We start from the raw sequence: 23454 nt of genomic DNA, 5'->3' as shown, positions 1-23454 counted from the left end.
TTACATTTTGAGAATGAATGACCTCCCTGGGTTAACAAAAAAAGCAGAAAGCAATCAATAAATAATGGAGGCATAGCCCTAGCTGGTTTGTTTCAGTGGATAGAGCATCGGCCTGTGGACTGAAAGGTGGGGGTTCGATTCCAGTCAAGGGCACATGCCCGGGTTGCGGGCTCGATTCTCATCATTGATGTTTCTATCTCTCCCTCTCTGAAATCAATAAAAATAGATTATAAAAATATATGTTTTGCAAATAAAAATAATGGAAGTAAACAGTCCTTCAAGAGTTTGGGATTTTGCTGTTGCAAAAACCATACATAAAAAAATAGACACCAGGTGAATTCCTAAGTAAATCATTTCATTACTATTTTAAGCTTAAAAATCAAACGCAAGTTGCAAGAATCAGATCAGGTTAGAAGCTGACCATTTAAAGTGATAGTTGAAATAAGCTTAAGATGAACAGATACATCAAGATGGCTAAACTTTTCACAGTCGTTTTCATGGTGTCTGTGTGTTGCCATGGAAGCAGTGTAAGTCCACATAACATGCCTCTGTGATTCTGGCTCTCTGCCTCATCACCTGAGCTGGCAGCTGAAGCAACAGGACCTTGACCCTGTAACCTGCACTCACGGGGCTTCTGGCGATTGATCTCCTGGGAACCGATGTGTAGACGTAGACTGCTCTCCCAGGAGAGAGAAGGGAAATGATATGGGTGGTTCCCAAAATATCCAGGCTGCTGCCCACTATATTCGAGAAATCGGCACTCTGACGTTCAGCTTTGGGAATTCACTAGTTCTTCCAACTGGGGCACGTGGCACACCTATTCCAGAGACTGAGGTGGGACATATCCCTGAACCCTCCTTCGGTCACTTTCCCAGCCTGTTGCCACCTTCCCACAGGGTCTGGTGATCCCTGGACTGCGTGGGTCCAGCTGGGACTGAAGACACTATAGCCACGAACTACCCTGGAACTGAACACTAGTCCTGACTTCTTAGAACCCACATTCTATTCACTGCAATGAGGTCACCACAGCCAGGTTCTAAAGATTATCCCTGAATTATCGGGGTATTTCTGGGGACCGTGATTTATTTAACAAAATAATTGTGGCAGTTTCAGAGGCCCTAAGTCATCTTTACTTCCCAGGGGCTATATAGCTTTGGGGACCTTTTATAGATAGTTATAACCGGCCTAAAAGAACTCCACTCCCCAGAACTTGCAACTACTGGAACACTGTTGCTTGTTTAATTTTATAGTATTGTCCCTTATCAGAAAACATCAAATGACGAGAGAGGTGACTCAAGCCAAGGAGTCCAGTGTCTGGTCCTATTATCTGAGGGGCCACATTTTGGGGTGAACCACAACTCTGGAGCCTTCACTGATGTTTGGAATGAAGACCCTGAGGTCCACACCTTCCCTCACCATCCAGGAAGAACCAGGGGGTCTTTGGAAGTGTTGAAGCAAAAGAAGATTTTTTTCCTTGGCTCCAAAAAGCAAATTATCCACAACTGCCTTGGTCAGCTCGGTCGGAGGGACTGGGCTGGCTTGCGGAGACCCGTCCTGGGTAAGGGGCTCCTAGAGGGGTCTGTACAGGCCTCATACACGGAATAGGTTTAAATCAAGGAGGAAGCAGGAAGAAGGGTTAAGGCCCAGAGAAGCCATCGGAAGTCCAAGGATCTTGGAAAGGCTATAAGCAAGGAGCAGGTTGGGGATAAGAAGTGAGGGCTCAGCCCAGATAGATGCTTGTACGACAGACGAGTGAACTGGGACCATCCCTGTGACTGAGGAGGCCATGGCACTGGGGGGACCTGTTCCAATCCAGGATGACCAAAGGGGTGAGCACAGAATGGCTAAGATATGCCAGAACAGACTAATAAGGAAAATTCTAGAAAACAGAGATTCTGTTATATGTTTGATACAGAAATAAAATGCCTACAATTAGAGTTTGATGTTTCCTTGTGCGATGGGCATTTTGTATAACTTTGCAAAGGACCAATAAACGCTCATTAGTTACACAGCTGCCACCAGCTTCCTTCTGGTGTTTTGTGTGGCCTGGTCCCAGCCCCAGTAGCCAACAGGCTCCCCAGCCTCTGGGGCATTAGTAATGCAGCAACTTGTCATCAGGTCTATTTTTTGTGGAGGTGAGAGGTCTTTCCTTCCTGCCTTCATTCTTGCCATTGAATAGTGATCCCTCGTACCAAGCGAAAAGCTCCCCCTCCTATTGGCACATTGAGGGTCAGCAGGCAGAGTGGGCTGAGCTGCTGGAGGAAGCCTGGGCCCTCCTGGTTGTGTGTTTACCTCCTCCAGCTGGCTCGCTGGTGTGCAACCTGGACTCCCACTGAGCCCATTTGCTGCTTCTGTCACCTTGCCAACGGCTTCTCCTCACTCCTCACTGCTCTTCTCCCTCTCCTGTGGTTGTGGGAGCCGCTCAGTGAGGCCCCCTCTAACCTTTCCTTGCCGCCCTGTGAGTTTTCCAGCAGGGGCGATGTTCTACATGGGGTGCCGTTCCTGGCAATGACACAGGGTTTCCAGGAGATGAAACAAACAAACAAACAAAAAAACCCTGGGGTTGGGGGGGGGGGGGCGGTGTCATCTCTGTATGTTCCCTCAGCCCTTAGAACCCAGGGCAGTGCTGGGAATCTTGTCTGTGCTTACTAAAAGAAATATGAAAAGAAATCAAACACATGGACACATTTAGGGCCTGGCAGTTCTGAAAGTTTGTAGGCTGATACGACATGGCAGTACTTTCAAAATCTCAGCTGCCTCTAGCTATTACACTGGGTCCTAGGGAATCTTGCTTTTGAGTGCTGTGGGTGACAAAACTGTGACTTTTCAGTTGCTCAAGGGCAGGAGACCAGGTTTTCCTGAGCATCCTAGTTCTGAAAGGTTCACTTCTGGAAGGTTCTTCGCAAGCCCACCGATGAGAAACCCAGTGTCTCTGGCTGGCATATTAGAGATGTTGATTTAGTCTTCTGCCTTTATTACATGATCCCATTTAAAAGGGAAAACTCCCTAGCACTGTTTATCTGATTGCTTAGGGTCTCATGTTGTGATGTATAAAGTTTTACAGTAATTGAAAAAGTAATGAATAACACCCCAGGCAGTAAACAAATCACAAAGTTCATTAATTCCAAATACCGAACATCAATTTGTACAGTGTAAAATAACATTACCTACAGTGTAAGAATGGGAAAGTGGGAATTAATTTTATTTTAATTTTTAATGTACTCTTGACTGCTCATAAAAGATATTAAACATTAACATAATTTAATATATACACTGGCATTTATTAAACCACTGATTCATGAACAAATTAAGCATCATGTATTTTTTAAGTATTAAAGAATCAATAGTGATAATTAACTGGAATGTCAGAGGAAGTCATTATCAACATATTCTGCAGAATCCTCCATAGATTATGCAACCCATATGCTGAAGGACCGTGCAAGGTTGCCATCAGCTGCCTGATCAGCTCAAGAGAGGTTGGAAGACATCATGCCTTCACTTGTTCTGATGAATCAGTGAGCCAAACTTCTGAAGATAGTGACAAACCAGGAGATGAATTCCACCCTTGATGCCACCTTCCCATCTAACAGGGAGAGAGGTGTTTCTCGAGTTTAGGCAAATCAAGCTGTGTTACGGAATTCTGCCTACAACACAGGCATCACTAATGATGCAGAATGGCAAACCAGACTGGGAGTGTTGCTTAGTCTGAATGACTGTCACCACTCTGTGACATTTCATTGCTGAGCTCTTCAAATTTGAAGGATCTGACTTGAATTTAGGTTTAAAAATTTTTTTAATTTTTAAATACTTTATTTATTGATGTGAGAGAGAGAGAGAGAGAGAGAGAGAGAGAGAGAAACACTTTTATTTATGCATTCATTGGTTGCTTCTTGTATGTGCCCTGGCCAGGGATCAAACCCGCAACCTTGGTGTATGGGGACGACGCTCTAATCAACTGAGCTACCTGTCAGGGCTGAATTTTTATTTTTTAAATACAAAATCTAACTCAAAATAAGGAGCAAACTGAGATGATTTTTCACTAAAAGGAAAAAGTTGTCACTCTGAGGACTGGATTAGTTGGTAAACCAATCAGGAGCTAAACAAACATAGACTGTTGTGTTGGTTTCTTCCTAGTTGTAAAGTGGATTTACCCCAGAATTCCATGTGGTTGATGTTGAAGTTGAGCACTAGATTCTGAGCTGCTAAAAAGAGAATGAATTGTCTCTGAAATTCGTCAGTATATTATTTTGTATTTGTCTAATAGGGCCTTTTGGCTTAAATTATCTAGTTTGACAGGCTAACATGATCAAATTAATAAAATGATTGCCAAGTGTCCACTAAGTACACCCATAAATTCTATTAGTTAATTAATATTCATTTAGGTTCATAATTTCCCTCCAAATGAATCACTTGCACTCAAGCTTATAATCTGCCTCATGTCAGTGGCCTCTTTGCTGGTGCACCCTGTAGAGCCAATTTGGCTCATAATTTGCAATTATTTATGCAAAAAATTAGTAATCAGAAATTGAACTTTATTTAAATAATCCTGGAAGAAATAAATTTGGGACTGAACTGTCCTTTTGTAAATAACTTCTTTCTCCTTTATTATAAAGGTAAGAATATTCATTATATATTATGCACTATAATATAAAGTTAAATGCATATATTTTCCACAACTCCATTGCCTGGATGTTACCTTGTTTACTTTGGGATGCATAAACTTTATTTTTCAAATATACATATAATATATTTTTCCCACAAGTGTGTTCATACTAAGCCTGTTGTTTTAAAACCTTTAAGAAACATGTCATATCATAGCAGCTTTCCATATTAATAAATCGGTTTCATCACTTTTTTTTAAAAAAATACGTTTTTTATTGATTTAAAGAGAGGAAAGCAGAGGGAGAGAGAAACATTGATAGGTATTGATAGTTGCCTCCTCACCAACTACTGGGGATTAAGCCAGCAACCTGGGTATGTGCCCTGACTGGGAATCGAACCAGCCACCTTTTGATGCACGGGACAACGCCCAACCAACTAAAGCCACACTGGCCAGGGTGATTTCATTACTTAAACCAATTCCAGTTTAAGGCTGCATAACATTTTACTGTATAGAACTTTAGGTTGTTTTTAATTTTCACTGTTTGTTATGGACTGAATTATGTTCCTCCAGAATTCATATGTTGAAGACCTCAGTGTGACTGTAAGGTTCAATGAGGTCATAAGGGTGAGGTCTTAATCCAATATGATTGGCATCTTTATATGAAGAGGAGAGACACCAGAGCAAAGGCCATGTGAGGACACAGGGAAAAGACCTGGCTGTCTGCAAGCCAGGAAGAGGTCTCACCAGAAACTAGCCCTGCCAACACCTTGATCTTGGACTTCTAGCCTCCAAGAAATAAATGTCTGTTGTTTAAGTCACAGTTTGTGTTTTTTAGTTATGGCATCCATAGCAGACTCACACACTATTATAAACACAACAGAGGCATATTTGAGGTAAATTCCTAGAAAAGGACGCGTTAGTTCAAAAGTATTTCCTGTATCGTCTCCTTCCCCCCTCTACCTGCCTTTATTATTTTCTCCTTTGACTTTCTTACACATATTACCAAATTCCCATCCAGTAGGTTTCTACCCAGTTATTTTCCCACTCTCAGTGTATATATGTCTTCTGCACATACTGTAATTTTCAGTCTTTTAAATTTTCACTATCATTTATTGTGATGAAATTTGCATTTCTTTGACTATTAAAAAGAACAATATCTTTCCACATTATTTGCATATCTTGGTTTGTGAATTGCATTTTCATTTCATGTTCCCATTTTTATGGGGGAGAGTCATATTTTTCTTATTTATAAGAGATCTTTATATGTTTTCAGGTATTAATTCAGATGACGTAGTTTTAAAACATTTTTTTGTTGCTTCACTTTTTATATTTGTTTTTGACAGGTTTTTTTTCATAGTTTGGAAGTTTAAAAAATCTTAATTTAGTAAAATCTATCAACATTTTCTTTTCAGAATTTCTAGCTTTGGTGTCATGTTTAGAAAGATCTTATTTGCCCCAAGATGTAAAAAATACCTATATATTTTTTTGTTTTTGCGTGTGTTTTTAAAATATTTAATCTTTGACCCAACTAGAATTTATTTGGTATTAAGGAGAACTGGGGCTATAATAACATTTTTCCTCTGAATTAAAATTTATTTTGAGATCATTATCTCTTCGCTGAATTGAAATGCCATGCATATGATGGAGTACGTTCTGTTTCTGTACTCCGTATTCTGTGCTATTATGTCTACCTTGTTTTAAACCAATTCCATACCCTTCAAATTACTGTGGACTATTACAGCAATATAGTGTAAATCTGGTAGGGCAAGTTTACTTGACTATTTAAATGGCATTCTCAGCTCATATTGCATGGTTATAAACCATAGTTCGGGTGTGATGAAAAGAGTGTTGCTATTACCAGTTGAGTCTTTTATTTCATTGCTGCTGCAATTATACTGAAAAAATTTCTCTTCCATGGTCCCACCACATCATCTCATGAACATTATCTGCTAATGTGTGCACTTCTCATTCTGGATTATGAGATCCTTGAAGGCATCTTAAATGATGTTTCCCTCACCTGAGATGATATTTTATCACCAGTGTAGAGGATAGTACTTAGCATGTAGTTGAAAAATATTAGTGTTCTTTTTTTAAATAAAAAAATAAGCTTTTTTTCCATCTGTTTCGGTAACTTTCACTTATTTTAGTTAATTTTTTTCTTGCATTGAAGCATCATGTCAGTATCTCAAATTCTTGGGTTAATTAACCTAAAATTCTTATAAGTTGTTTATAAAACTATGATTTGAAATAGGTCATCTTTGTTTAATAAGCCTACCTTTGGTGACTCTATTCCAACAGATGTTAAACTCAAACTATATTCTGTAGAAGATCTTGCAGGATGGACTCCCGGAGGCCGTGTCTAAAGGGACCGAATGAAGGAGGGAGTGTTTGTTACATTATGTTTTGGTCAGGGCTGAAACAAGCCTAGCCCTGTATCTAATCTTATTTCTGGAAAGGCTTTTCCTGATCTTATTTTCTACCACAGTGAATAAAGGAGAGTAAAGAGAGGAGAGTTGAATCTCCTCTCCCTTTCTCAGTGGGTACACAGGGATTTCCATTTTTTCTATAATTTATTTCTTTTAAATCAAGGTTTTTCAGGCTCAGCACTCTTGACATTTGGGGCCAAATGATTCTCTCTTGGGCTGTCCTGTACATTGTAGAATGCTTAGCAGCATCCCTGGCCTCTGTCCACTAGCTTCAGTGCCACTCCCCAGTTTTGACAACCGAAGATATTTCCACACGTTGCCAAATGTCCCCTGGAGAGGAAAATTGCCACTCCTCCAACCCCCAATGAGAACCATTGATTTATAATAAAAAACAAATAACCACAAATAGAATAAATTAAGGAAAAAGAAGAAAATGTTACAAGGGTGTCCCAAAATTCTGTGCTAAATTGGGGACGGGTGAGCACACAATAATATGCTGTATTATTCAACATCTTTAAACTCTTCCCACAGGCTCAAAAGGAAAATGTATCTTGTTAGTCCTTTTTATAGAAGATATAAATCTTTTAGCTTTTGGATCATTGAAGGTGATGTTTCCAATAAACTGCTGCCTTCCTTCCACCACAGGCTGGACACACCCTGGCAGAACCAACCCATGGGGATGCTGCTCTTTGATCTGCCCCTTCACACATTTCTTTCAGAGATGATGGCAATTCGTCTTCACTCCTGATGCTGTATGTCGGCCAGTTTATTGTTTCTGCCTGATCTTCAGCAATCTATGACCCCCCCTCCTTCATATTCCTTCCTGTCTAACCCATTCTTTATACTTTCACAGAGTGATTTTTCTAATAGTTGATATTCCTGTATTTAAACTCCTTCAAAATAAGATCCAAACACCTCAGAATGGTGCAATAATTGCTATGTGATTCCTCTGCAGATCACCTGGAGTTGGCACAGACTCATAGGGTAAGGGAACGGTCCCTCATAAGACTGCTCTCAGTTCAGATGCCAGGCACAAGTTCAGAGATCCCCAGGCTACCCACACTTCTGACCAACTGGCTACAAATTCAGAGGTCCCCTTAATTACCTAAGGTATGATCCTTTGCTAGAACATTTGATAAACAGAACTCTCAGGAAAGTGGTATATTCACGGCGATAGTTTAATGAGAAAGGGTTACACATGAGGACCAGCCACATGAAGAGACACATAGGGCGAGGTCGGGGAGCGTCCTGGATGTCGGGCTTCTGTGCACTTTGCCTGTAGAATCAGGACGCACCGCCCTCCCGCACACTCATGCACTCACCAAGCAGGAAGCTCACCGGAGCCTTGGTGTCTCGAGTTTTATGGGAGTTTCATTATGTGGGCATGATTGAACTCCATCTCCAGCCCCCGGCCACTGCCTAGCGGTCAGCTGGTTCAAAGCCCCAACCTTCTAATCACATGGTCCGTGGGGAGTCCACATCCTGAGTCGTATTGTTAGCATAAACTCAGGTGTGGTCAGGGACCCACCACAAGTAACAAAGAATCACTCGGGAAATTCCAAAGATTTGGTGTTTCCCTCTGAAGAACCAGGGACAAGGACCAGACAAATTCTCTGTCGTACAACACACGGCATTCAGGTCCTACCCCGGCCATTCTTCCCAGCTCACCCCATCCTCTCTCATTTCAGTGCCCAGGGTTGAGCGTCCTTGAACACACCTTGCTGTTGTAGACCCTGCACATGCTATTCCCTCTGCCTACCTCTGTTTTCTCCTTGGTCTGTCCAGCGAAGTCCTCCTCATCTGTCAAGACACAGGTAAGCAGCTCCAGCTCTGTGGAGCCCTCCCAGGCACTTAACCCCCACCTCCCCAGTGCTGGCTGAACTCCTGGTTCATTTCTAGATTATCTTTGCACTTACATCTTCGGGCCAGGATTGTTTGTTGAGATATCTGTATGCACTGCTGGTACATAGTAAGTGACTTTCCTGAGCTAGTGTTTTGTGGGGCTTTGCCTTTATTATTGGAAGTTATACTTGTCTTTTTAGAACGTGTCCTCTGGCCCTCCTTTGCTGCCCTTTCCGGCACCTCATCCTCATGCTCTGGCACAGTGGCAGTTCATCATTACAGACATCCCCCTTAGCTTCTGATGGGTGAGCAAAGCGACCATCGAAGATCTTGTGGCTGACAGTCCTGCCTGGCCATTCGTGCTTTGGCGAACTCATGGATAACATTGCTGAGATGACACAGGTAAGGTTTTTTAAATATCTAGAAATAAGAAATGGTTAAGTATATCATGATCCCACCCCTTAGATGAAGTATTATAAAGGGTGTCCCAAAATTCACGCAAGAAGTAATTTTGATAGAAAACACAGGTTTATAATTAAAAATTGTACATTTTTTATTGATTCATAAAGTATACGGTATAGGGTTATATATGGAATAGCATATCAGGTAAATGGCCTCCATGAATTTGCTGGCACATACGCACTCTTTTGTTATTGCCTGAGCAGCCGCATTTTCGCATTTTCGAAGAATGGTCCGATGATGCCTCCAGCCCAAAATCTGCACCAAACAGTGACACGTTGTGGATGCATTTGTTTCTCAACAATCACTCGTGGATTTTCTGAACCCCAAATGGGACAATTTTGTCGGTTAACCAAGCCATCAAGATGAAAATGAGCCTCATCGAAATTCAGCCACATTTATGCAAAACGGTCATGGAAAATTTCAACGAAAGAGCGTGTATGTGCCAGCGAAGCCGTGGAGGCCATTTACCCGATATGCTATTCCATACGTAACCCTATACTGTATACTTTATGAATCAATAAAAAATTACAATTTTTAATTATAAACCTATGTTTTCTATCAAAATTACTTCTTGCGTGAATTTTGGGACACCCTTTACATATAAAACATGTTTATGAGATTTGGATTAAAACAGAGAGATGCTTGTGTATTTATTATACTTGGAAGAAAAGCAATCACAACCATGATGAAAAAATATATAAACTAAGACACCCAACAAGCATAAAAGAAAGAAAGAAAAGGCTTGTGTAGAAATACTCCAAAACAGTATTCATCTTTGGGTAATGGAAATTGGGTGATTATTGCCCATCTTCTTTATACGTTCCTGCTTTTAAAATGTTTTCTGTATCAAGCATGTATTGCATGCTTAAAATTAGGAGAGGATAGTTCCTCTCTGTGTTCCTAAAGAGGTAGGCAAAAGGTGAAATCAATTTAACTTAGGTACTTCCACCTGCAACTGGAAGTTTACAGGTGAGAAGATTCACACATTTGCTTTTTTTGGCAATGAGAGGAGGCAGTGAGAAGAGAGGTGCAGATGGGAATGAAGGGGGAGGAAATAAACCAGCCACTCCCGCGCCACACTTAGGAGAACTGCCAGAAAGACAAAAGTCAACCAGATAAAAGGGTTTTTAAATGGAGACTAAAATCAAATCAGTTCTTAAATGGTCACTTTCCTGTCAAAAAAAGGCAGCTTGAATAGAGAAGATTTAACTATTTACTTATTAAACAATTATTTTTAAAAATAAAGGATTTATGTTGTTTCATTGATCTCTTTCATTATCAACATAACTCATAAAACATATATCCCTTTCTGGAAGAACTCCAATCACAACAAAAGCTGGGCATTTTGGGAAGAAGTGTTAGTTTCAGAGTAAGCTACCCAAGAAACTGCATTTAACCTTTGAAAATCCTGGTTAAAATCCCTTTGATCCAAAGCATTTAAAAAATGCCCTCAACCTGAGCACACAACCCTCCTTAGAGGAGAGCAAACCGGAGTGAGCTTCCTCCTGAAGATTTTATTTTTTGGTTAATCCTTACCTGAGGTTATTTTTTCCATTGATTCTTAGAGAGATTGGAAGGGAGAGAGGGAGTGGGAGAGAGAGAGAAACACTGATGTGAGAGACACACATTGATTGGTTGCCTCTTGTACATACCCCAACCAGGGTGGGGATTGAACCTGCAACCCAGATACGTGCCCTTGACTGGGATTCAAACCCGAGACCCTTTGGTGTGGGACCCAACGCTCTAACCACTGTGCTCGCCGGCCAGGGCACCTCCTGAAGATTTTAAAGATTCTAAATGGTAACATCATTATCAGGTGTTGTTGCTGACGCTCATTTCTATACAATATTTCAAATCCTTACATATTTCAGATAGATTCTTGAGTATGTGAATTGTGATTAGGCACAAATAGGCTAGTTTAGCTATGGCTAAAGAACTATCACTTGGGATTGTGTCTACATAGTAAGGCATTTCCAACCTAAGACAGTTCTACCCTCCTCACCACCCACTTCAAAAAAATAAATAAGTAAAAAGGAATGCAGATCATACCGATGAAGTGGTTCAGGCTCTTTTATTTTCTTGTGGTATCTCCTGTCTCCAAAGGCACATTTTCTTTCTTTTACTTCATACGGGTTACCAGAAAGTTCCTTAAGATGGAATGAGTTGATAGACCAGTTTCTCCAGTTGCCTCAGTTGGTGGGTGAGGATTCTTTCCCTCTGAAGATGAAAGGAGTTTGCTTTTACATGTTCTGGGTAGACCAGTTTAAGAGTCTCATTCACCCCTGAAACTAGTTGGAACACCTCCAGACACTGGGATTCAGACCTCTGAGGGTGGAGATGGTGTCATTTACTCATTCATTCATGTTCTCATTCTGTATTATTTGGGACTCTTGGTTGTAAATGACAGAAAGTCAACTTGAATCTGTTCAACTGAAATGGGGAATGTATCATAAGGATATTGGGACGTTCCTCAGAATCCAAGCATAGGAACGAGGCCCCAGGGACAACTAGAATTAGCGTTCCAGAATTTCTGGGACCCTCTTCTCCAACTGACATCGGCTTTCACCCTTCTCCCTCCACAGGCAGGTTTCCTCTGCTCCTCCACTACCTCCTGGGCTATTACATCTTGCAGTCCAGACACAATAAGAGACACTGTGTAGCTTCTCTTTCTCAGTTCTGGTTCCAAAGTTCCTGGAAGAGAAGTTTTCGTGGCCTGGCTTGCCTCAGAGCCAAGACTGAGCACCTACAGCCTGAAAACTTGGCTGAGTTGAGTCACATAGTTACCCTGACCAACCAATCAGACGGTGCCAGGAGAGTGAGGTCTCATTGCACTAACATGACCACATTGTAAATTCAGAAAACAGGGTGCTAATTAAGCAAAAATTAAACTAATTAACCAAAAAAGTGTTCACTACCTATTCTTTTTTCTGTATCCTGCAAAAGTAAATGGGAATTATGTAGATGCTATTTTGCCAACAAACAAGTACTGAGCACCTAACTATCATGTGTCTAACTGCCTCTTGGCAATCCTTTTGTTCACATTGAGTCCTCCATGACATTACTTAAAGGCCTTTTCCTATAGTTTTCAGCCCCTAGTCATGCCTACCTCTTTTGCATTCACCATGTGGCTGCCTACTTTACTGAGATCAAGACTGTACCTCACCATCTCTTTTTGTTCACATTGAGTCCTCCATGACATTACTTAAAGGACTTTTCCTATAGTTTTCAGCCCCTAATCATGCCTACCTCTTTTGCATTCACCATGGCCAGTCTGGCTGCCTACTTTACTGAGATCAAGACTATACCTCACCATCTCTCATCCAACTCCTTTGCTACTAAAATAAAGGCCCTTGTCACACATCTCTCCTGCACAATCTCTCCTTCCCACTTTTTCCTTCTTACAGGTTTTCTTCCTCCAGCTTCAGAGAAAATATTCACTCTTGTCAGTGTCTAGAGGTAATCAAGATCTGTGAGACAGGGTCCTGGCCCCGTAGCTCAGTTGGTTAGAGCATCATTCTGATATGCCAAGGTTGTGGCTTCGATCCCCAGTCAGAGCACATATAAGAAACAACTAGTGAATGAATAAATAAGTGGAACAATAAACCTCTCTCTCTCTATCTATCTCTATCTCTCTTTCCTCAATAAAGATCTGTGAGAGAGATACAAGCTAAATTAGAATGCACTAGAAAGTGAGATAGATGCTAGAATAGCAGCTTACCAATTTAGATGAGTAATCTCTGCCACAAAGAATAGAAATACTTAAAAGTGGTTGAGTAGTGCATTCTCTTCCTTTGGTCAAGCCATGTACAAAGCCAAGTCATAATTTGAAACCATTTTTGGTTTATTCTAAGAAATCCCTGCCACAGCCACTGACCGCTTGCTGTGACATGCGCTGACCACCAGGGGGCAGTGCGGACCATGGCGGGTGTTGGCAATGCGGCCCTGGCAGTGGGTGGCAGTGGAGGCACTGCCGGCCCTGATGGGCCCTGACTAGAACGGGGCCGCAGCTGGATGGTGGAGCAGGTGTGTGGGCGGCACCAAAGGTGGGTGCCAGCGGGGGCCCCCTGATCGCCCTGCTGATCACCCCACAGAGGGAGGCAACCCATGGCAGCAGCGGGGCAATCAGGGGGCTGGGGCGGCGGGGTGATCAGGGGGTGGGGCCAGGCAGCAAGCAGGTGGTGTCGCTCCCCACTACCCCCGATCGCACTGCCAGTTGCCTCCCGCAGAGGGAGGTGAACAGCAGCAGCAGGGGATGGGGCTCCCAGGTGGGCAGCACCAGGCCGTCCAAGGCAGGTGCCAGGGTGGTCTTTTAATTGCCCCACAGATCGGCCCTGATCACCGGCCAGGCCTAGTGACCCTACCGGTGCACAAATTTCGTGCACCAGGCCTCTAATAATAATAATAATAAAGTGAGCTATTTTGTGCCTTCTGAATGGTTTTTCCTATATAGAAAAGACTATTCAAAAGTTTACTTTTAGTTTTGTCTAATGGCAAAAAGTTTGCAGGAGTCCAGCAAACTATGGCCTGGGTCAAATCTGCCCACTCCAAATTGTATGGCCCATGACTTAAAAATCGTTTTTACATTTATAAATGTCGGAAAAAATGGAGCAAGAGAATAATATTTTGAGACATGTGAAAACTGTATGAAATTCAAATATCAGTGTAGTTGCCACAGAGACCTTATGTCCTGCTAAGTCTAAAATATTTACTATGTCAGCCTTTCCAGATCCCTGGTTTAAAAGATTGGTGTTCCGTTTATTAAAACAACAAATTCAAAACCTTAGTGTGTTTTTAAGCTTTTAAAAAAACCAGGTAGTTGCACAGCCATGAAACCACAACCACTACAATCAAGATAACAAACATTTCCATCACCTCAAAGAGCGGCTCCCTGCCTCTGCTCCCGGAGCCAGGAAACCACTGATCTGCTTCCTGTCACTACATTTTTATTTGCATTTTCTAGAATTTTATAGAAATAGATTCATACAGTAAGCACTCTTTTGTGTCTGGCTTTTTTTTTTTTGGTCCAGATTATACAGATTTTGAGATTCATTCATGTTGTTGTATCAGTAGTTTGTTCCTATTTATTGTTATGCTTTAAAAAACTTTAAAATTTTTAGTCTAAAATTTCTGTATTATGGAACATTTAAACATACCTAACAAAAAGTTCCAAATAATGTATGAACCCCCATGCACACATTACTTAGCTTCAACATTACTAATTTAGGGTCAACCTTGTTTCAACCATACCTCCACCCATGAACTCCCTCCCGTATTTGAAGCAAATCCTAGGCATCATACCTTTTCCCCTGCAAATATTTTAGTATGTACTTCTAAAAAAGTATGGACTCTTTAAGAAACATATAACCACAACACCACTATAATGCCTATAAAATTTTAACAATAAAAAATAAAATTTTAACAGCAAAACTAGTTGGCTATGTAATAATAAATGTTTTAATTGAAGAACAATGTCCTTAAATGTTCAAGTTCTGCTTAAAATTTTAAGTTTATAAATTTTAGCAATAATTTCAAGGGATCTTGAATACTGTTTGTTTCAATTTATAAAGGCTTCCCAGTTTAATAGAAGGCCCTTTGGGGTTGGCAAACTATAGCCTAGGGCTTGCTACTTGTTTTTATAAATAACTTTTTATTAGAAATCAGCCATGTCCATTCATTTATATGTTTATTATCTACTAGAGCCCCAGTGCATGAAATTCGTGCACTCGAGTGGGGAGTCCTTCAGCCTGGATTGCGAGAGGGCGCAAGCCAGTCTGAGGGACCCCACCGGTGCATGATTGGGGCCGGGGAGGGACGCAGGAGGTTGGCCAGCAGGGGAGGGACCACGGGAGGGCTCCAGGGCGTATCCGGCCCATCTCACTCAGTCCCAATTGGCCAAACCCCAGAAGCAAGCTCACCTACCTGTCAGAGTGTCTGCCCCCTGGTGGTCAGTGCACATCATAGCGACTGGTCCACTGGTCAACTGTCTGCCCCCTGTTGGTCAGTGCACGTCATAATAAGCAGTTGAGCTGCCGTAGCATATCATTAGCATATTACGCTTTGATTGGTTGAATGGTCGACCAGATGACTGGACACTTAGCATATTAGGCTTTTATTATATAGAATGGCTGCTTTCCCAATAAATGGCACAACTGAATAGTTGTGACAGAGAGCCTCTGGCCCACAAAGCTTAACATATTTACTACCTGACCCGTTAAGAAAATGTTTGCTGACCTCTGCTGGAATTTATACATTTCATATAAAGTTATATATTAAATACATTTTCTTTCCTTTTCAGGTACTTCAGTTACCACCTGATAATACATCAATCTTTTTCAAGTATTAATTTTTATAAAGTCCCAATTATACTCACAAATTAGGTAAACTTTATTATTTTTTTAAAAGTAATTTTATTGATTTTTAGAGAGAGGGAGAAAGAGAAACATTGTTGTGAGAGCAGAACATCAATTGGTTGCCTCCTGCACACCCCTTATTGGGGATCGAACTCACAGCCTGGGCATGTGCCCTGACTGGGAATTGAACCCACAACCTTTTGGTGTATAGGATGATCCCCAACCAACTGAGCCACACAAGCCAGGGCTAAATTTGGTAAACTTTGAGTTTTTTTAGATGTTCTGAAACTCTGCTTAGGCTTCATAAGCTTTCAATTTAAAATCAGGAGTCTATATCAATTACTCAACCATACACTTTAAATTGTTCTCATAAGGGAGTATCTCAAGCCAAATTCTTGCACACATTTGTAGTACAGAAAATATCTAATGTATCCAGATTTCTTCTTACTACAGAAACTATGGTTTTGATTCTCCTAAACCTTGCCTATTAGTTATTTTCCTGAAGTGGGAAGATATGAAGCCCTGGGGAAGACTGTCACCATCCCAGTAACCAGAGCTGATCTGCTGAGGGAGGGAGATGCTGCCCCAATTAATTGAGGTAACAGCAGAGATTTTGGTAGGACCTGAGTTTTATAGTTGCAGACATGCAGGGTTTACCACCACTACTGCCCTACTAAGTCCCTTTTGGAAAATTCTACGTAGAGGCCTTTGAGGATTGATGGGTGCTCATCTTGGGATCACACAGTGCTCATTTGGGGGCAGCAAGAGTCTATCCATTCCTTGATTAGATTTGCATCTTTTGGTTCCTAATTCATTTCCTCTCTAATTCTAAAGATCCTCGAACTCTCAGGGATCCAAAAATATATTTTCATTTATCTATTTTCACCTGCAAATAATAGAGTATGTATCTCTAACATATTAAAACTTTTAAAAGGAATCTTAGTGCCAGTAGTTTGTCTAGAATTAAGAATTACTAGATGTCATCTAATACTCCTCTTATTCACCTCTTCTTTCTCCACTTGCCTAAAAAAGGTCTTTTTACAATTTGTCCAATCAGAATCATAATGAGGCCATATACTGTATTGCATTTGGTCTCCAAAGTCTTTTCATCTATTGCAATCTTCCATCCCCCTGTGCCATTGATTTGTTGAAGAAACTGGGTTGTGTTCTATAATTTCCCATATTCTGGATTTGGTTGATCGAGTCTAGGTGGTATGATGTCTTTAAAATTTTTTTTTTTAATCCCCTATATTTCTAGCAGGCTTGATTAGGTTTTTGTTGTTGTTGTTTTTTTGTTTTTTAGTCAAGCATCCTTCATAGGTGGGTAAATGTATTTTCTAACTAGCAAAGACTTGAACTTGATATGACCTTGCATTCTTTTTTGCTATTTCTAAGATATTTAACATGGTAAACTTATTGAAATTTGGATATCCCACATGGCTTTCCCTTGGACTTGCAGTCACCACTCACATAATAGCTAATTTTTAAGTGCTTTCCAGGGACAATGTTAATTAAGTACCTTACCTATATGCTCATTCAATTTTCTAAACTTTTTGCAGACAAGGAAACTAGAGCTTAGAGAGTTTGATTAACTTAACCCGGTTAGTAAGTGATGGTGTGAGTTCAGGGGTGGAATTGCAATCCCAACTTCCTAGCATTTCCCGCTCGAACAATTCCAACTCTCAGTCTCGGCCTTTTAAACGGTTCTCACGGAAACTTGCTGGTATCCAAATTACCGGGAGTGGCCCCGCCCTGCCAGCCCCGCCCCTTCCCGCCCCTTCCCGCCCCGCCTGAGTGAGCGTCAGGAAAACCACACTTCCCAGAGTGCACCGCGGCCACGATGGCCTCACTACCGGCGTCCGCTCGCCGGGCGCCATTTATGTAGCCGGGAACGGCGGTGCGGCCTGCGACCATGGCGCTGTTCCCGGCTTTTGCGGGCGTTAGTGAGGCTCCCGATAGCGGGAGCGCCAGGAAAGGTAAGCGCACAGAAGGGACGAAGAAGACACTCGGCGGGCTTAAGACGTAGTTCCTCCGCCCCCTGGCTTTGGATTTGTTGGTCCACCTGTGTCCCAGAGTTCCCCGCGGCGCTGCAAAGCCTCCTGGGAAGGGCCGCTGTCCGGGTCCCGGCTTCTTCGGGGCGCGAGTCCTAGAGTTACGGAAGGAGAGAGACCTCGGAGGGACGCTGGAGCTGGGACTTACATAAAGTCATCCTCCCTCTGGGCCTCAGTTACTTCGCCTATAAAGTGGTGATAATGGTGCTCGACGCATCAAGGAAACTCCTGGCGCAAATGCTGGGTGTTCTGGTGCCCTCCTCCTGTTGTACTTACTCCTGAAATGCTGATTGGCTTCATGGCTTTAGGCAGGCCGAGAGCTGGGGCATGAGGACCCCAAGCCCAGTCAAACTGTTTCTCACCCGACAGGCGCAGCGGCTGGGAATAGACGTAACATTTATTTTTTGAGAGCCTACTGTGTGCCAGGTGATGGCCTAACATGTAGTATGTCAGCCTTAATCGTCCCCTGGAGGTCTGCAGTGTTAACAATTGAGGCACTGACAGGCATGCCTCCGAGATGTTGAGAGTTTGGTCCCAGACTACCCCGCAGTTAATCGAGTTGTATTCTTGTTGGTGGAGGGTCTTCCATTCGTAAAAAATGCAACACCTGTGAAGCACAGTACAGGGAAGCTCGGGAATAGGAGGTATGCCTACAGGGAATTGTAACGTACAGGAAGTCTAAGTCATGCACTTAATGTGGCCGAGTCCAGTTGTATCTGACACCTCTTACATCCTCTCAGATGGCTCTGACATCTATATTCTGGTAATACAATAATTGTGAGTAATTTCTTATATAATTAGTGTAATTTTGATCATCCTTTACTGACTCTAATCTCCATGTGGTTAGGACAGTGTTCACTGTAGCACACTTAGCCCCTAGCATAGGTCAGAAATAGAGTAGATGTTCACTACATATTTTATGAATGTAGAGAACAATAGTAGGTGCTTAACAAAGAAATAGCAGTACAAGGCAGGATGTTATAGATGTCACTAGAGGCCTGATGCACGCAATTCGTGCACTCGGGGAGTCCCTCAGCCCGGCCTGTGCAGTCTGGGACCCCTCGCTCCTTACTGCCCGGAGGCCTGCAGTGGAGGCTGGAGAGGCTCCTGCCACTGCTGCTGAGCTCTCCAGCCTTGAGCCTGGCTTCTGGCTGAGCAGAGCTCCCCCTGTGGGAGCGCACTGACCACCAAGGGGCAGCTCCTGCATTGAGCATCTGCCCCCTGGTGGTCAGTGAGTGTCATAGCCACCTGTGGATTTGCATATTAGGATTTTATTATATAGGATACGTTAACTATAGGAATAATGACTTCTCATGGGAGTTTCATATAAGGCTTTATGTAGGAGCTAACTTTAGAGGCGGGTCTTCAAGAGGGTGGGGTTTAGACAAATAGAGTTAGTGGAAGGGCATTCCAGAGGCTTCGAAGGCATGCAGGAAGGGGAGCATGAGACCTGTGCAGGGAACTGCAAATAGTCCAGTTTGTCTGGAAATATAGAGGAAATATAGGAGCCTTGGGAAATATGGTTGGGACTGGTGATGAGGGAAGGTAGTGACTTGAGTAACAGGCGAAGGGCTTATCCTTTTATTATGGAAGGGTGACGTGGAAGGTTCATAAGGGGAGTGTTGCTCTTGTCTTTTAACTAGTACTTATTGGACGTCTGGGTATCCTGCATGGATAATGTTTGTAAAAGTGTTGTTTGTAAAGTACTGTATTTTTAAAAATTTAAACAACGTATTACTCAATGAAATTAATGTCATCTCATTGTCAGTCAATGTTCAGACTTCCCAGCTTGTCTCAAAAATGGCCTTTTATAGTTTGTTTGTTTAAGTCGGGATCCAAAAAAGTTGCAACGTTGCATTTTGTGAGTATGTCTCTCAGTGCCTTTTAAATATAAAGGTTTCTTCCTCCCCTCCGTTTTCCACTGTGATTTGTTGTGGAAACTGGATTGTTTGTCCCATACATATTTTCCACCAAATCCTCCTGGTGTCGTTTAACATGCTTCTCCCAGTGTTTCCTGTAAACTGGTAATTAGATCTAGAGAGTTAATTAGATTCAGGCATTTTTTTTTTTTTTAGTTGAAAATAGCTCATTGGAGGTGCTCTGCACTCGATGTTGAATCAGATCAGGAAGATCTGCTGTCTAGTTTTCTCTCCCTTAGTGATGTTAAGATCCATCAGTGGGTTCCTGGACAACCGGACTCATCCACTATATTTTTAAAATATAGTATTTTACAAACATTATCCATGCAGGATACTGAGATGTCCAATAAATACTGGCTAAGATAAATGACAAGAGCAACGCTCCCTTTATAAACTTTCCACTGTCAGTCTTCACCTAATAATCTTTGCAGCCATTTATGATTATTGCTTAGATCTATTATTTTGTTGGGGTTACAAAATGGTTATTTTCTAATTTTAGCATCCCTCCCATATTTGTTAGCTCAGTTATTTTATGAAGAACTTTCCTCAACACTATTGGGACAACCCGAAGTATAGTATAAGCCGCGTCCTCTGCCTCGGTGTTTCTTGGGGGCATATTTTCCTAAGTCCTTCTCATCCTTTAGGTCAGTGGTTCTCAACCTTCCTAATGCCGCGACCCTTTAATACAGTTCCTCATGTTGTGGTGACCCCCAACCATAAAATTATTTTCGTTGCTACTTCATAACTGTAATTTTGCTACTGTTATGAATTGTAATGTAAATATCTGATATGCAGGATGTATTTTCATTGTTACAAATTGAACATAATTAAAGCATAGTGATTAATCACAAAAACAATATGTAATTATATATGTGTTTTCTGATGGTCTTGGGCGACCCCTGTGAAAGGGTCATTCGACCCCCAAAGGGGTCTCGACCCACAGGTTGAGAACCGCTGCTTTAGGTCTTAAATGAGATGCTCTTCCAGGCAGCCTTCTCTGATCCATATCTAATTTGAATGAGGGGACCTAAGTATGTGCTCTGATTTTATGCTGGGTGTTTTCTCTATTTTGGCGTTTGTCCCATTGCATACAATGACTGCCAGTGTGTCAGCTCCCTGAGGGTCATGTTGGGTTTGTCCTATTGGTTTTGCATTCCTAGCATCTAGAACAGTGCCTGGCTCTCAGTAAAAAAAAGTGCTGAATGAAAGAGACTCAGATTATTTTATTCAGTGTTGTACAACTAATAAATAATAAAGCCAGTATTTGAACACAGGTTCTTCTGACTCCAGAACTTGTGTTAGAAACCACACTATGATATTAACATGCTCTGGTTTTGGTTGTTTATACATTATCTGTGGGTCTGGGTGTTTTCAAATTGTAGGTTTACTTCATGCAAGAGCTGACTTTGCCTAGGTTCTCATTAATCACCATTTTTATTGATTTCAGAGAGGAAAGGAGAGGGAGAGAGATAGAAACATCAATGATGAGAGAGAATCATTGATTGGCTGCCTCATGCACACCCCCCACCGGGCATGCGCCTCTGACCGGAATCGAACCTGGGACCCATCAGTGCAGAGGCCGACGCTCTAGCCAAACCAGCCAGGGCTCACCATTTTTAAGTGTAGTTTTGAGCCACGTTTTCTGGTGCTTTTTGTAGGAATGTTTGTGCTGTCAGATTCTTTGTCACAAAGTAAGGGTTTTGATCAAAATGAAGAGCTTGACTCATTCTTTTTAAAGGAACCCCTTCCTTAATACATATGCTAATTTATTTATGCAATGAGCCCTAGAAATGTCTTTTGAATTACCATCCCTGGAGGTGTGGCCTTCACCTGAGTTCACTTAAACAAACTAGTAATCAATGCTATTTGGTTATAATAGGATGGGGAATGGATATAGAATTGGATACTTTATCCAGTTGTGATTCAGAATTTATGATAAGAATAAGGTTATGATTAAGTATAAGCACTATAGGAGCAGAGGCCTGAGCTATCTTGTTCACCACTGTACCCCCCAAAGCCGACAACTGTGCCTGGCACATAGTAAATATTCAATACTCTATTCTTTAAATTATTAAATCTCTATTTACAGTGAAGTCTAGAAGAGTTATAATAGTTGTACTTTATACCTACCTAATGGCATACTTTTTAAAATCTCTTCCATTTGTTCAGTAAATTAGGTGCTGGGATACAAAGATGAAAAGATATGGTTCAGATCTTTATTCATTCATTATAGGACAAATATTTATGAGTCCAGTTACTTTGTGCTGGGAGTTGGGAATACAGGAGTGAGTGGTTATGGCTTCTGCCCTCATGTTGCTTTTAGTTTGGGAAGAAAGGAGTTGGAGGAGGAAGAGGGAAGCTGGAAACCAGTTGGTGTATTTGTTTGGCTGGCAAAATATTTTTGTTTTGTCTTTTTTCTGTTGTCACTCCCTATAGTGTCACAGTAATTGTTACTAACCTGGACCCTATAGGGGTGTGAGTTGTTGACCTTTAGTTTAGAACAAGCATGTCAAACTCAAAGGCTAACACAGGCCAAATAAACAAGGTTTAAGTTTATGTGGCCGCAAAAAACAAGAGCTTCAATTTTCATGGAACGTAGGTTTATTTCGATAGAGACATGTGAATACAAAGGGCTGAAATAAATGAGTCATCGTTAACATAAAATAATAGAACATTTTAATAAAAATTAATATTTTTTCTTGAACATTACCAGACACTGAATAACTGCACAAATTAATAAGCGTAAGGCAAATAAACCTGTTTTTCTTGTTCTCCAAAAGCGAAATACTTCCTGTTGCGCACACCAAACAAGTCAGTCCAAGACCAATGACGTGGCACTCAGCTGCTAAAATATTCGCTGCTAGTATTAGTGGAGAGAAATGGTGCGCCTGCGCGTAAGGTGCGTAAGGGAAATGAATGCAACATGATTCTAGTAATCAGTCATTAGCGAACGTTGTAGTTTGTTATTAATAATTATGTATAACAGGATATTGTAAAAATTAAGTTATGGAATTTTTATTAAAATGATTCTTACATACCGTTATATTGGCTGGGCCGCAAAAATATTCATAGTGGGCCACATACGGCCCGCGGGCCATGAGTTTGACATGCTTGGTTTACACTGACAAAAGATCATTTGAAATGAAGGTCACACAGAGGGCCAGTGATTATTTGAGTTCAAAACCCAAGAGTTGTTAGTTCTTTTTTTTTTTTTTTAATATATTTTATTGATTCTTTACAGAGAGGAAGGGAGAGGGATAGAGTTAGAAACATCGATGAGAGAGAAACATTGATCAGCTGCCTCCTGCACACCTCCCCACTGGGGATGTGCCCGCAACCTAGGTACATGCCCTTGACCGGAATCGAACCCGGGACCCCTGAGTCCACAGGCCGACGCTCTATCCACTGAGCCAAACCAGTTAGGGCCAGTTGTTAGTTCTTTATACTCTCTCTCTCCCCACTCTCCCCCCGCCCCCATGATCCTATATGCCTTAATTGCACCCTTAAAAACTCCTTCTTGTACCTTCTGAAGGACTTTGGAGAGGCACACTGTGGTTTTTGACATTGTATTTATTTACCTTTCCTCCAAGCTGTTGTCACCATCTAGAATCTTTATGTAAAAATACACTGGAATTATTCGAGAGCACCTCTCCTTGCATGTTTTTTCCATCTCTCCCCGCTTTTCTTTCCCTCTGTTCACTCTAGAATCCAGTTGTTGTGGAAATACTTGTCATCTCAGCAAGCAACAGGAACTATTTTCATATGCCTCTTGCCGGGAATTAGGCCCAAGGGAAGGGAACC

The 23454-nt window shown here is 41.7% G+C and overlaps 1 protein-coding gene and 1 long non-coding RNA gene across 5 annotated transcripts in view; both read left to right on the top strand.

Annotated features, from left to right (window-relative positions):
• The window catches only part of LOC102250239, a 13820-nt gene extending 1613 nt beyond the window's left edge, over nucleotides 1-12207 (top strand). The window contains exons 1-5 of one of the 4 annotated variants that reach the window (XR_001363061.1): nucleotides 6894-7781; nucleotides 7985-8139; nucleotides 8718-8843; nucleotides 9072-9273; nucleotides 9537-9571. This is a non-coding gene — a long non-coding RNA (uncharacterized LOC102250239). Of the gene's footprint in view, nucleotides 1-6893; nucleotides 8140-8717; nucleotides 8844-9071; nucleotides 9274-9536; nucleotides 9572-11915 lie in introns of those variants that run through there. The other 3 variants (XR_001363060.1, XR_001363059.1, XR_001363058.1) reach the window with 3 other exon arrangements.
• A 5275-nt stretch (nucleotides 12208-17482) lies between these two features.
• NRDE2 (NRDE-2, necessary for RNA interference, domain containing) overlaps nucleotides 17483-23454 on the top strand; it is a 36330-nt gene continuing 30358 nt past the window's right edge. The window contains exon 1 of the mRNA XM_014543674.1: nucleotides 17483-17659. Coding sequence (XP_014399160.1) covers nucleotides 17596-17659 — 64 coding nt within the window. The 5' untranslated portion in view covers nucleotides 17483-17595. The remainder of the gene's footprint in view (nucleotides 17660-23454) is intronic.

Source organism: Myotis brandtii, unplaced genomic scaffold (assembly GCF_000412655.1).
Source record: "Myotis brandtii unplaced genomic scaffold, ASM41265v1 scaffold332, whole genome shotgun sequence".
Classification (NCBI taxonomy): Eukaryota; Metazoa; Chordata; class Mammalia; order Chiroptera; family Vespertilionidae; genus Myotis; species Myotis brandtii.
The sequence above is the reverse complement of the archived record's forward strand: the minus strand, read 5'-3'. Positions and strand labels throughout refer to the sequence as shown.